This window comes from Pseudophryne corroboree, chromosome 11, assembly GCF_028390025.1.
Source record: "Pseudophryne corroboree isolate aPseCor3 chromosome 11, aPseCor3.hap2, whole genome shotgun sequence".
NCBI classification, from domain to species: domain Eukaryota; kingdom Metazoa; phylum Chordata; class Amphibia; order Anura; family Myobatrachidae; genus Pseudophryne; species Pseudophryne corroboree.
In genome coordinates this window covers 41,893,055-41,905,198 of record NC_086454.1, presented here as the reverse complement: position 1 = coordinate 41,905,198, position 12,144 = coordinate 41,893,055, and the positions used below count along the sequence as shown (strand labels likewise).

The window sequence follows — 12,144 nt, the reverse complement described above, 5'->3', positions numbered from 1 at the left end:
ATAACATGGTCGACCATGTGAACGGATACCCACTCAGACATGGGGGCAGTCGCTGGAGGGGGCATCACTCAAACACAGGGGCAGTCGCTGGAGGAGGCATCACTCAAACACTGGGGCAGACACTGGAGGGGCATCACTCAGACATGGGGGCAGAGACTGGAGGGGCATCAGTCAGACATGGGGGCAGTCACTGGAGGGGCATCAGTCAGACATGGGGGCAGTCACTGGAGGGGCATCACTTAGACATGGAGGCAGACACTGGAGGGGGCATCACTCAGACACGGGGGCAGACACTGGAGGGGCATCACACAGACATGGGGGCAGACACTGGAGGGGCATCACACAGACATGGGGGCAGACACTGGAGGGGCATCACACAGACATGGAGGCAGCCACAGTCACGCAGTCTTCCTCTAGTAGTAAATAGAATGATGTCACCCTGACACAGCAGTGCGCCTGCGCATCCCTGACCCCGCCTTCTGCGCCTCAGGCCCCTCCCCGCTTTCGGTGCACAGCTGTCCCGACCTCCCATCATGCAGTGCGGGTAGCCGGTGACCGGAGACATGAGCGGGGGAGGGGGGAACAGCTCGGCTCCCGGCCGCCTCGCCGACTATTTTGTCATCTGCGGTCTGGACACCGACACCGGCCTGGAACCGGACGAGCTCTCTGGTGAGTGAGGCTGGGGCGGGGGGAGGACCGGGGCGGGGAAATAACGGTGCCTGTGACATCCGCTGGGTGATGTCCTGTGTACGAGACCGTTACCCAGGGTGTCATCCTACAGGGAACCGTTACACAGGGTGTTATCCTACAGGGGACCGTTACACAGGGTGTTATCCTACAGGAGACCGTTATACAGGGTGTCATCCTACAGGGGACCGTTATACAGGATGTCATCCTACAGGGGACCGTTACACAGGATGTTATCCTACAGGAGACCGTTACACAGGGTGTTATCCTACAGGGGACCGTTATACAGGGTGTCATCCTACAGGAGACCGTTACACAGGGTGTTATCCTACAGGGGACCGTTATACAGGGTGTCATCCTACAGGAGACCGTTACACAGGGTGTTATCCTACAGGGGACCGTTATACAGGGTGTCATCCTACAGGGGACCGTTATACAGGGTGTTATCCTACAGGGGACTGTTACACAGGGTGTTATCCTACAGGAGACCGTTACACAGGGTGTCATCCTACAGGGGACCGTTACACAGGGTGTTATCCTACAGGGGACCGTTACACAGGGTGTTATCCTACAGGGGACCGTTACACAGGGTGTTATCCTACAGGGGACCGTTACACAGGGTGTTATCCTACAGGGGACCGTTATACAGGGTGTCATCCTACAGGGGACCGTTATACAGGGTGTTATCCTACAGGGGACTGTTACACAGGGTGTTATCCTACAGGAGACCGTTACACAGGGTGTCATCCTACAGGGGACCGTTATACAGGGTGTTATCCTACAGGGGACCGTTACACAGGGTGTTATCCTACAGGGGACCGTTACACAGGGTGTCATCCTACAGGGGACCGTTATACAGGGTGTTATCCTACAGGGGACCGTTACACAGGGTGTTATCCTACAGGGGACCGTTACACAGGGTGTTATCCTACAGGAGACCGTTACACAGGGTGTTATCCTACAGGAGACCGTTACACAGGGTGTTATCCTACAGGGGACCGTTATACAGGGTGTCATCCTACAGGAGACCGTTACACAGGGTGTTATCCTACAGGGGACCGTTATACAGGGTGTCATCCTACAGGAGACCGTTATACAGGGTGTCATCCTACAGGAGACCGTTATACAGGGTGTCATCCTACAGGAGACCGTTATACAGGGTGTCATCCTACAGGAGACCGTTATACAGGGTGTTATCCTACAGGGGACCGTCACACAGGGTGTCATCCTACAGGGGACCTTCACACAGGGTGTCATCCTACAGGGGACCGTTACCCAGGGTGTCATCCTACAGGGGACCGTTACCCAGGGTGTCATCCTACAGGGGACCGTTACCCAGGGTGTCATCCTACAGGGGACCGTTACCCAGGGTGTCCTCCTACAGGGGTCCGTTACCCAGGGTGTCCTCCTACAGGGGTCCGTTACCCAGGGTGTCCTCCTACAGGGGTCCGTTACCCAGGGTGTCCTCCTACAGGGGTCCGTTACCCAGGGTGTCCTCCTACAGGGGTCCGTTACCCAGGGTGTCCTCCTACAGGGGTCCGTTACCCAGGGTGTCCTCCTACAGGGGTCCGTTACCCAGGGTGTCCTCCTACAGGGGTCCGTTACCCAGGGTGTCCTCCTACAGGGGACCGTTACCCAGGGTGTCCTCCTACAGGGGACCGTTACCCAGGGTGTCCTCCTACAGGGGACCGTTACCCAGGGTGTCCTCCTACAGGGCTATTTAGACACCCAACAGTTGGTCACAATTCAGTTGTGTTTGGTCGTCCATGCATATCACGCCCAAACAGACAGGGTTTAACTACATAAAACTGCTAAGCCATTCTAAAGAACTGCTTTGGGAGTCCAGAGTTACTGCACTTTTTTTCCCCCGCTCCTTGGGAGGCTGCAAGAAGAAATGTCACCCCCGCAACTATTGGCCGTTTAAATGGAGCAACAATTGAACAGCTCCATTTTGTGCCCCTTAGTGGTAGCTGTGGGGGTAAACAGTTGAAAGGCCTCCATATGTACTATGTATATTGTAAATACCGTCACGTGTGTGGGACTTATCTGTGGGCAGTGAATAGAGTCAAAAGTTTGTATAGTTTAGCAGTGATTACAGGTCCCAGGAGATGACTGGATAAGCAGTGATTTGGAGGTGGGGTGATTCTGAGGTCCCAGGAGATGTCTGTTTTGGGGGGAACAGTGATTTGGGGATCCTGGAAGATGTATGTTTTGAGGGGAGCAGTGATTCCGGATTCCAGAAGATAACTGTTTTGAGGTAGCAGTGATTTAAAGGTCTAATGCAATGTGGTTTTGGGGAATCGGTTATTTGAGGGTACCAGGACATGTCTGGTTAAGGGAGCAGTGATTTGGTCATCTTGGAGGATGTCTGTTAGGGGGAGCAGCGATTTGGAGATACCGGAGGATGTCTGTTAGGGGGAGCAGTGATTTGGAGATCCCGGAGGATGTCTGTTAGGGGGAGCAGTGAGTTGGAGATCCCGGAGGATGTCTGTTAGGGGGAGCAGTGATTTGGAGATACCGGAGGATGTCTGTTAGGGGGAGCAGTGATTTGGCGATCCCGGAGGATGTCTGTTAGGGGGAGCAGTGATTTGGTCATCCTGGAGGATGTCTGTTAGGGGGAGCAGTGATTTGGAGATCCTGGAGGATGTCTATTAGGGAGAGTAGTGATTTGGGGATCCCGGAGGATGTCTGTTAGGGGGAGCAGTGATTTGGTCATCCTGGAGGATGTCTATTAGGGAGAGTAGTGATTTGGGGATCCCGGAGGATGTCTGTTAGGGGGAGCAGTGATTTGGAGATCCCGGAGGATGTCTGTTAGGGGGAGCAGTGATTTGGAGAACCCGGAGGATGTTTGTTAGGGGGAGCAGTGATTTGGAGATACCGGGGGATGTCTATTAGGGGGAGCAGTGATTTGGAGATCCCGGAGGATGTCTGTTAGGGGGAGCAGTGATTTGGAGATCCCGGAGGATGTCTGTTAGGGGGAGCAGTGATTTGGCGATCCCGGAGGATGTCTGTTAGGGGGAGCAGTGGTCTGGAGATCCCGGAGGATGTCTGTTAGGGGGAGCAGTGATTTGGTCATCCTGGAGGATGTCTGTTAGGGGGAGCAGTGATTTGGAGATACCGGAGGATGTCTGTTAGGGGGAGCAGTGATTTGGAGATCCCGGAGGATGTCTGTTAGGGGGAGCAGTGATTTGGAGATCCCGGAGGATGTCTGTTAGGGGGAGCAGTGATTTGGAGATCCCGGAGGATGTCTGTTAGGGGGAGCAGTGATTTGGAGATCCCGGAGGATGTCTGTTAGGGGGAGCAGTGATTTGGAGATCCCGGAGGATGTCTGTTAGGGGGAGTAGTGATTTGGAGATCCCGGAGGATGTCTGTTAGGGAGAGTAGTGATTTGGGGATCCCGGAGGATGTCTATTAGGGGGAGCAGTGATTTGGAGATCCCGGAGGTTGTCTGTTAGGGGGAGCAGTGATTTGGAGATCCCGGAGGATGTCTGTTAGGGGGAGCAGTGATTTGGAGATCCAGGAGGATGTCTGTTAGGGGGAGCAGTGATTTGGAGATCCCGGAGGATGTCTGTTAGGGGGAGCAGTGATTTGGAGATCCCGGAGGATGTCTGTTAGGGGGAGCAGTGATTTGGAGATACCGGAGGATGTCTGTTAGGGGGAGCAGTGATTTGGAGATCCCGGAGGATGTCTGTTAGGGGGAGTAGTGATTTGGAGATCCTGGAGGATGTCTGTTAGGGGGAGCAGTGATTTGGAGATCCCGGAGGATGTCTGTTAGGGGGAGCAGTGATTTGGAGATCCCGGAGGATGTCTGTTAGGGGGAGCAGTGATTTGGAGATCCCGGAGGATGTCTGTTAGGGGGAGCAGTGATTTGGAGATCCCGAAGGATGTCTGTTAGGGGGAGCAGTGATTTGGAGATCCCGGAGGATGTCTGTTAGGGGGAGCAGTGATTTGGAGATCCCGGAGGATGTCTCTTAGGGGGAGCAGTGATTTGGAGATACCGGAGGATGTCTGTTAGGGGGAGCAGTGATTTGGAGATCCCGGAGGATGTCTGTTAGGGGGAGCAGTGATTTGCAGATACCGGAGGATGTCTGTTAGGGGGAGCAGTGATTTGGAGATCCCGGAGGATGTCTGTTAGGGGGAGCAGTGATTTGGAGATCCCGGAGGATGTCTGTTAGGGGGAGCAGTGATTTGGAGATCCCGGAGGATGTCTGTTAGGGGGAGCAGTGATTTGGAGATCCCGGAGGATGTCTGTTAGGGGGAGCAGTGATTTGGAGATCCCGGAGGATGTCTGTTAGGGGGAGCAGTGATTTGGTGATCCCGGAGGATGTATGTTAGGGGGAGCAGTGATTTGGAGATCCCGGAGGTTGTCTGTTAGGGGGAGCAGTGATTTGGAGATCCCGGAGGATGTCTGTTAGGGGGAGCAGTGATTTGGAGATCCAGGAGGATGTCTGTTAGGGAGAGTAGTGATTTGGAGATCCCGGAGGATGTCTGTTAGGGGGAGCAGTGATTTGGAGATCCCGGAGGATGTCTGTTTGGGGGAGCAGTGATTTGCAGATCCCGGAGGATGTCTGTTAGAGGGAGCAGTGATTTGGAGATCCCGGAGGATGTCTGTTAGGGGGAGCAGTGATTTGGAGATCCCGGAGGATGTCTGTTAGGGGGAGCAGTGATTTGGAGATCCCGGAGGATGTCTGTTAGGGGGAGCAGTGATTTGGAGATCCCGGGTGATATGAATTCCATCTGTGATTTGTTTCTTTATTTTTGTGTAAATCCTGCTTAAACATCCAGCTTCTCTGGAAAAGGGGGGGAGCTTTTTGTACCCCAAATTAATGAGGGTGTATTCACTGACACCCTGGAACATCTAGTTCTTGAGATGCCGGGAAGTGAATGCTGAAAAAATATAATATAGTGGACTGATTTCTCTCACACCCAAACCACAGCAGTTGGATTGTAAGCTCTTGAGGGCAGAGTCTGCGCTACGTGTTACCCCTGTGCCTGTATCTAAATTGAATGTACTTTATATTTAACCCCATTATGTACAATTGTATGGAATGTCCAACTTGAATGTAATGAGCTTATTGTCCTTCTGTTGTGTATGGGGCATTTATTATAGACGCGTCCTCAGCCATATGTTCATATATGCATTGTAACTCCCTCCCCAAATCACTATGCTGGGGAACGGTTTGTGGTGTGATGTTCTTACAAATGTATTTCTCTGACGTCCTAGTGGATGCTGGGAACTCCGTAAGGACCATGGGGAATAGCGGCTCCGCAGGAGACAGGGCACATCTAAAGAAAGCTTTAGGATCACCTGGTGTGCACTGGCTCCTCCCCCTATGACCCTCCTCCAAGCCTCAGTTAGATTTCTGTGCCCGACGAGAAGGGTGCACACTAGGGGCTCTCCTGAGCTCTTTGTGAAAGTTTTAGTTTAGGTTTATTATTTTCAGTGGGACCTGCTGGCAACAGGCTCACTGCATCGAGGGACTAAGGGGAGAAGAAGCGAACTCACCTGCGTGCAGAGTGGATTGGGCTTCTTAGGCTACTGGACATTAGCTCCAGAGGGACGATCACAGGTTCAGCCTGGATGGGTCACCGGAGCCGCGCCGCCGGCCCCCTTACAGAGCCAGAAGAGCGAAGAGGTCCGGAAAAATCGTCGGCAGAAGACTTTCCTGTCTTCAGATAAAGGTAGGCGCACAGCACCGCAGCTCTGCGCCATTGCTCTCAGCACACTTCACACTCCGGTCACTGAGGGTGCAGGGCGCTGGGGGGGCAGCGCCCTGAGACGCAATAAATCGATAGAAAACCTTTTATGGCTAAAATAAATGCATCACATATAACTCCTGGGCTATATGGATGCATTTAACCCCTGCCAAAACATACAAGAAAACGGATGATAAGGACGCCGAGAAAGGGGTGGAGCCTATCTCCTCAGCACACTGGCGCCATTTTCCCTCACAGCTCAGTTGGAGGGAAGCTCCCTGGCTCTCCCCTGCAGTCACTACACTACAGAAAGGGGTTAAAAAAGAGAGGGGGGCACAAATTAGGCGCAGTATAAACAATACAGCAGCTATAAAGGGAAAAACACTTATATAAGGTTATCCCTGTATATATATAGCGCTCTGGTGTGTGCTGGCAAACTCTCGCTCTGTCTCCCCAAAGGGCTAGTGGGGTCCTGTCCTCTATCAGAGCATTCCCTGTGTGTGTGCTGTGTGTCGGTACGTTTGTGTCGACATGTATGAGGAGAAAAATGATGAGGAGACGGAGCAGAGTGTCTGTAATAGTGTTGTCACCCCCTGGGGGGTCGACACCTGAGTGGATGTACTGTTGAAATTGCGTGACAGTGTCAGCTTTGTATAAAAGACAGTGGTTGACATGAGACAGCCGGCTACTCAGCTTGTGCATGTCCAGACGTCTCATACAGGGGCTCTAAAGCGCCCGTTACCTCAGATACAGACGCCGACACGGATACTGACTCCTGTGTCGACGGTGAAGAGACAACCGTGATTTCCAATAGGGCCACACATTGCATGATTGAGGCAATGGAAAAAGTTTACACTCTTCTGATAATATAAATACCACCAAAAAAGGGGTATTATGTTTGGTGAGGAAAAACTTCCTGTAGTTTTCCTGAATCTGAGAAATAAAATGAGGTGTGTGATGATGCGTGGGTTTCCCCCCCGATAACAATTGATAATTTCTAAAAAGTTATTGGCAGTATACCTTTTCCCGCCAGAGGTTAGGGTGCGTTGGGAAACACCCCCTAGGGGGGATAAAGCGCTCACACGCTTGTAAGAACAAGGGCTCTACCCTCTCTTGAGATGGCCGCCCTTAGGGATCCTGCTGATAGAAAGCAGGAGGGTATCCTAAAATGTATTTACACACATACTGGTGTTATACTGCGACCAGCAATCGCCTCAGCCTGGATGTGCAGTGCTGGGTTGGCGTGGTCGGATTCCCTGACTGGAAATTTGATATCCTAGATAAGGACAGTATATTATTGCCTATAGAGCAATTAAAAGATGCATTTCTATATATGCATGATGCACAGCGGAATGTTTGCCGACTGGCATCAAGTATAAGTGCGTTGTCCAATTATACCAGTAAAGTGGTCAGGTGATGCGGATTCCAAACGGCATTTGGAAGTATTGCCTTAAAAAAGGGGATGTACCCCAGGTCGCCTCTCAAAATAAGACGCCGTATTATCAGGCGCAGTCCTGGTTGGCAAGCGGACAAAAGGGTTCCTCTTTTCTGCTCGTGACAGAGGGAGAGGAAAATGGCTGCAGAGATCAGCCAGTTCCCAGGAACAGAAACCCTTTTCCACCTCTGCCAAGCTCTCAGTATGACGCTAGGGCTTTACAGGTTCAGGCACGGTGGGGGCCCGTTCTCAATGAATTTCAGTGCGCAGTGGGCTCACTCGCAAGTAGACCCCTGGATCCTTCAGGTAATTTTTCAGGGGTACAAATTGGAATTCGAGACGTATTCCCCTCGCCGTTTCCAAAAGTCTGTTTTACCGACGTCTCCCGCTGACAGGGAGGCAGTTTTGGAAGCCATTCACAAGCTGTATTCCCAGCAGGTGATAATTTAGGTACCCCTCCTGCAACAGGGAACGGGGTATTATTCCACACTATTGTGGTACCGAAGCCAGACGGCTCGGTGAGACCGATTTTAAAATCAAAAATCTTTGAACACTTACATACAGAGGTTCAAATTCAAAATTGAATCACTCAGAGCAGTGATTGCAAACCTGGAAGAAGGGGACTACATGATGTCTCGGGACATCAAGGATGCTTACCTTCATGTCAAAATTTACCCTTCTCACCAAGGGTATCTCAGGTTATGGTACAGAACTGTCACTATCAGTTCAGACGCTGCCGTAGGGATGGTCCACGGCACCCCGGGTCTTTATTGAAGTAATGACCGTAATGATGATATTCCTTCGAAGGAAGGGAATTTTAGTTATCCTTTACTGGGACGATTCCCTGATAAGGGTGAGATCCAGGGAACAGTTGGAGATCGGTGTAGCACTATCTCAGGTAGTGTTGCGGCGGCACGATTGGATTCTCAATATTCCAAAATCGCAGCTGGTTCCGACGACTTGTCTTCTGTTCCTAGGGATGATCCTGGACACAGTCCAGAAAGAAGGTGTTTCTCCCGGAGGAAAAAGCCAGGGAGTTATCCGAGCTAGTCAGGAACCTCCTAAAACCGAACCAAGTCTCAGTGCATCAATGCACAAGGGTTCTGGGTAAAAATGGTGGCTTCCTACAAAGCAATCCCATTCGGCAGATTCCACGCAAGACTTTCCAGTGGAACCTACTGGACAGATGGTCCGGGTCGCATCTTCAGATGCTTCAGCGGATAACCCTGTCACCAGGGACAAGGGTATCCCTCCTGTGGTGGTTGCAGAGTGCTCATCTTCTAGAGGGCCGCAGTTTCGGCATTCGGGACTGGGTCCTGGTGGCCACGGATGCCAGCCTGCGAGGCTGGGGAGCAGTCACACAGGGAAGGAATATCCAGGGCTTATGGTCAAGCCTGGAGACATCACTTCACATAAATGTCCTGAAGCTAAGGGCCATTTACAATGCTCTAAGCTTAGCAAGACCTCTGCTTCAAGGTCAGCCGGTGTTGATCCAGTCGGACAACATTACGGCAGTCACCCACGTAAACAGACAGGGTGCCACAAGAAGCAGGGGGGCAATGGCAGAAGCTGCAAGGATTCTTCGCGGGGCGAAAAACCATGTGATAGCACTGTCAGCAGTTTTCATTCCGGGAGTGGACAACTGGGAAGCAGTTTTCCTCAGCACGACCTCCACCCGGGAGAGTAAGGACTTCACCCAGAAGTTTTCCACATGATTATAACCCGTTGGGAAAAACTCGACAGGTATTGCGCCACGTCAAGGGACCCTCAGGCAATAGCTGTAGATGCTCTGGTAACACCGTGGGTGTACCAATCAGTGTATGGGTTCCCTCCTCTGCCTCTCATACCCAAGGTACTGAGATTGATAAGATAGAGAGGAGTAAGCACTATATTAGTGGCTCCGGATTGGCCAAGAAGGAATTGGTAACCGGAACTTCAAGAGCTCACGGAGGATCCGTAGCCTCTACCTCTAAGAAGGGACCTGCTCCAGCAAGGACCTTGTCTGTTCCAAGACTTACCGCGGCTGCGTTGACGGCATGGCGGTTGAACGCCGGATCCTGAAGGAAAAAGGCATTCCGGATGAAGTCATCCCTATCCTGATCTAAAGCCAGGAAGGATGTAACCGCAAAACATTATCACCGCATTTGGCGAAAATATGTTGCGTGGTGCGAGGCCAGTAAGGCTCGACGGAGGAAATTCAACTGGGTCGATTCCTACATTTCCTGAAAACAGGAGTATCTATGGGCCTGAAATTGGGGTCCATTAAGGTTCAAATTTCGGCTCTGTCAATTTTCTTCCAAAAAAGAACTAGCTTCAGTCCCTGAAGTTCAGACATTTGTTAAAGGGGTACTGCATATACAGCCTCCTTTTGTGCCATTCAGTGGCACTTTTGGGATCTCCAGGTGGTTTTTGGGTTCCAAAAGTCACATTGGTTTGACCCACTTAAATCTGTGGAGTTAAATTATCTCACAGAAAAAGTGGTCATGCTGTTGGCTCTGGCCTGGGCCAGGAGCGTGTCAGAATTGGTGGCTTTATCCTGTAAAAGCCCTTATCTGATTTTCCATTCGGACAGGGCGGAATTGAGGACTCGTTCTCAGTTTCTCCCTAAGGTGGTTTCAGCGTTCACCTGAACCAAACCTATTGTGGTGCCTGCGGCTACTAGGGACTTGGAGGACTCCAAGTTGCTAGACGTTGTCAGGACCCGGAAAATATATGTTTCCAGGATGGCTGGAGTCGGGAAATCTGACTCGCTGTTTATCCTCTATGCACCCAACTAGCTGGGTGCTCCTGCTTCTAAGCAGACTATTGCTCGTTGGATTTGTAGTACAATTCAGCTTGCACATTCTGTGGCAGGCCTGCCACAGCCAAAAATCTGTAAATGCCCACTCCACAAGGAAGGTGGGCTCATCTTGGGCAGCTGCCGAGGGATCTCGGCTTTACAACTTTGCCGAGCAGTTACTTGGTCAGGAGCAAATACGTTTGTAAAATTCTACAAATTTGATACCCTGGCTGAGGAGGACCGGGAGTTCTCTCATTGGGTGCTGCAGAGTCATCCGCACTCTCCCGCCCGTTTGGGAGCTTTGGTATAATCCCCATGGTCCTTACGGAGTTCCCAGCATCCACTAGGACGTCAGAGAAAATAAGAATTTACTTACCGATAATTCTATTTCTCGTAGTCCGTAGTGGATGCTGGGCGCCCATCCCAAGTGCGGATTGTCTGCAATACTGGTACATAATTATTGTTACCAAAAAATTCGGGTTATTGTTGTAGTGAGCCATCTTTCTAGAGGCTTCTCTATTATCATGCTGTTAACTGGGTTCAGATCACAAGTTGTACAGTGTGATTGGTGTGGCTGGTATGAGTCTTACCCGGGATTCAAAATCCTTCCTTATTGTGTACGCTCGTCCGGGCACAGTATCCTAACTGAGGCTTGGAGGAGGGTCATAGGGGGAGGAGCCAGTGCACACCAGGTGATCCTAAAGCTTTCTTTAGATGTGCCCTGTCTCCTGCGGAGCCGCTATTCCCCATGGTCCTTACGGAGTTCCCAGCATCCACTACGGACTACGAGAAATAGAATTATCGGTAAGTAAATTCTTATTTTTTCATGTAATTGATCATTAGCGTGTTACTGTGGGTGACTGAAATAAGCTGTGATGTCGGACTTAAGCTGGTGGGCGGCTATGAGTGAGAGGTCTGTGACATAATGTAAATTGAGAAGGTGAAATTACATTTGAGCCCCCCCCAAATATATTCTTTCTCCATACACAAGTTCAGACGCCTGTATTGGCTGTAATGTGCCGTGCCATGACTTTTTCTCTATTCCGTGCTTTTCAGTCCCTCCGTTTTATTTATTTATTTATTTATTTATTTATTTATTAACAGTTTCTTATATAGCGCAGCATATTATATAGCGCAGCATATTCTGTTGCGCTTTACAATTACAATTGTATATCTGAGTCTATCATCTCTCTGGCTACACTTTTCACACCCCAAGAAAGTTTGTCTGCAAAAATCCCCTCTGTTAATTAGCTGAACTTCTGATTGCACACCTCCCCCTTTGCCAACTGATATAGGGGGTCATTCCGACCCGTTCGCACGCAGCGGTTCTTCGCTGCAGTGCGAATGGGTCGGAACTGCAGCTGCACGTCGCCCGCATTGCGCACGAGCGTCGTTGCCGTCACCGGTGTGTGACGCAACGACGCTGGGACCGAAGAAAGCGATCGCAGGCCCGATCGCAAAAAGATTGACAGCGGGAAGGAGGAGCGGGGCGTCTACTCACCGTTTCCCAGGCATGGTAAGGCGAACGCAGGCGTGTCCAGGCGTT

General features: G+C 51.1%; 1 protein-coding gene across 4 annotated transcripts in view; it reads left to right on the top strand.

Annotated features, from left to right (window-relative positions):
- The first annotated feature begins 376 nt into the window (after positions 1 to 376).
- DENND5A (DENN domain containing 5A) overlaps positions 377 to 12,144 on the top strand; it is a 110,475-nt gene continuing 98,707 nt past the window's right edge. The window contains exon 1 of one of the 4 annotated variants that reach the window (XM_063944074.1): positions 377 to 669. In XM_063944074.1, the coding sequence (XP_063800144.1) occupies positions 564 to 669 (106 nt within the window). In that variant the 5' untranslated portion in view covers positions 377 to 563. The remainder of the gene's footprint in view (positions 670 to 12,144) is intronic. The other 3 variants (XM_063944073.1, XM_063944070.1, XM_063944071.1) reach the window with 3 other exon arrangements.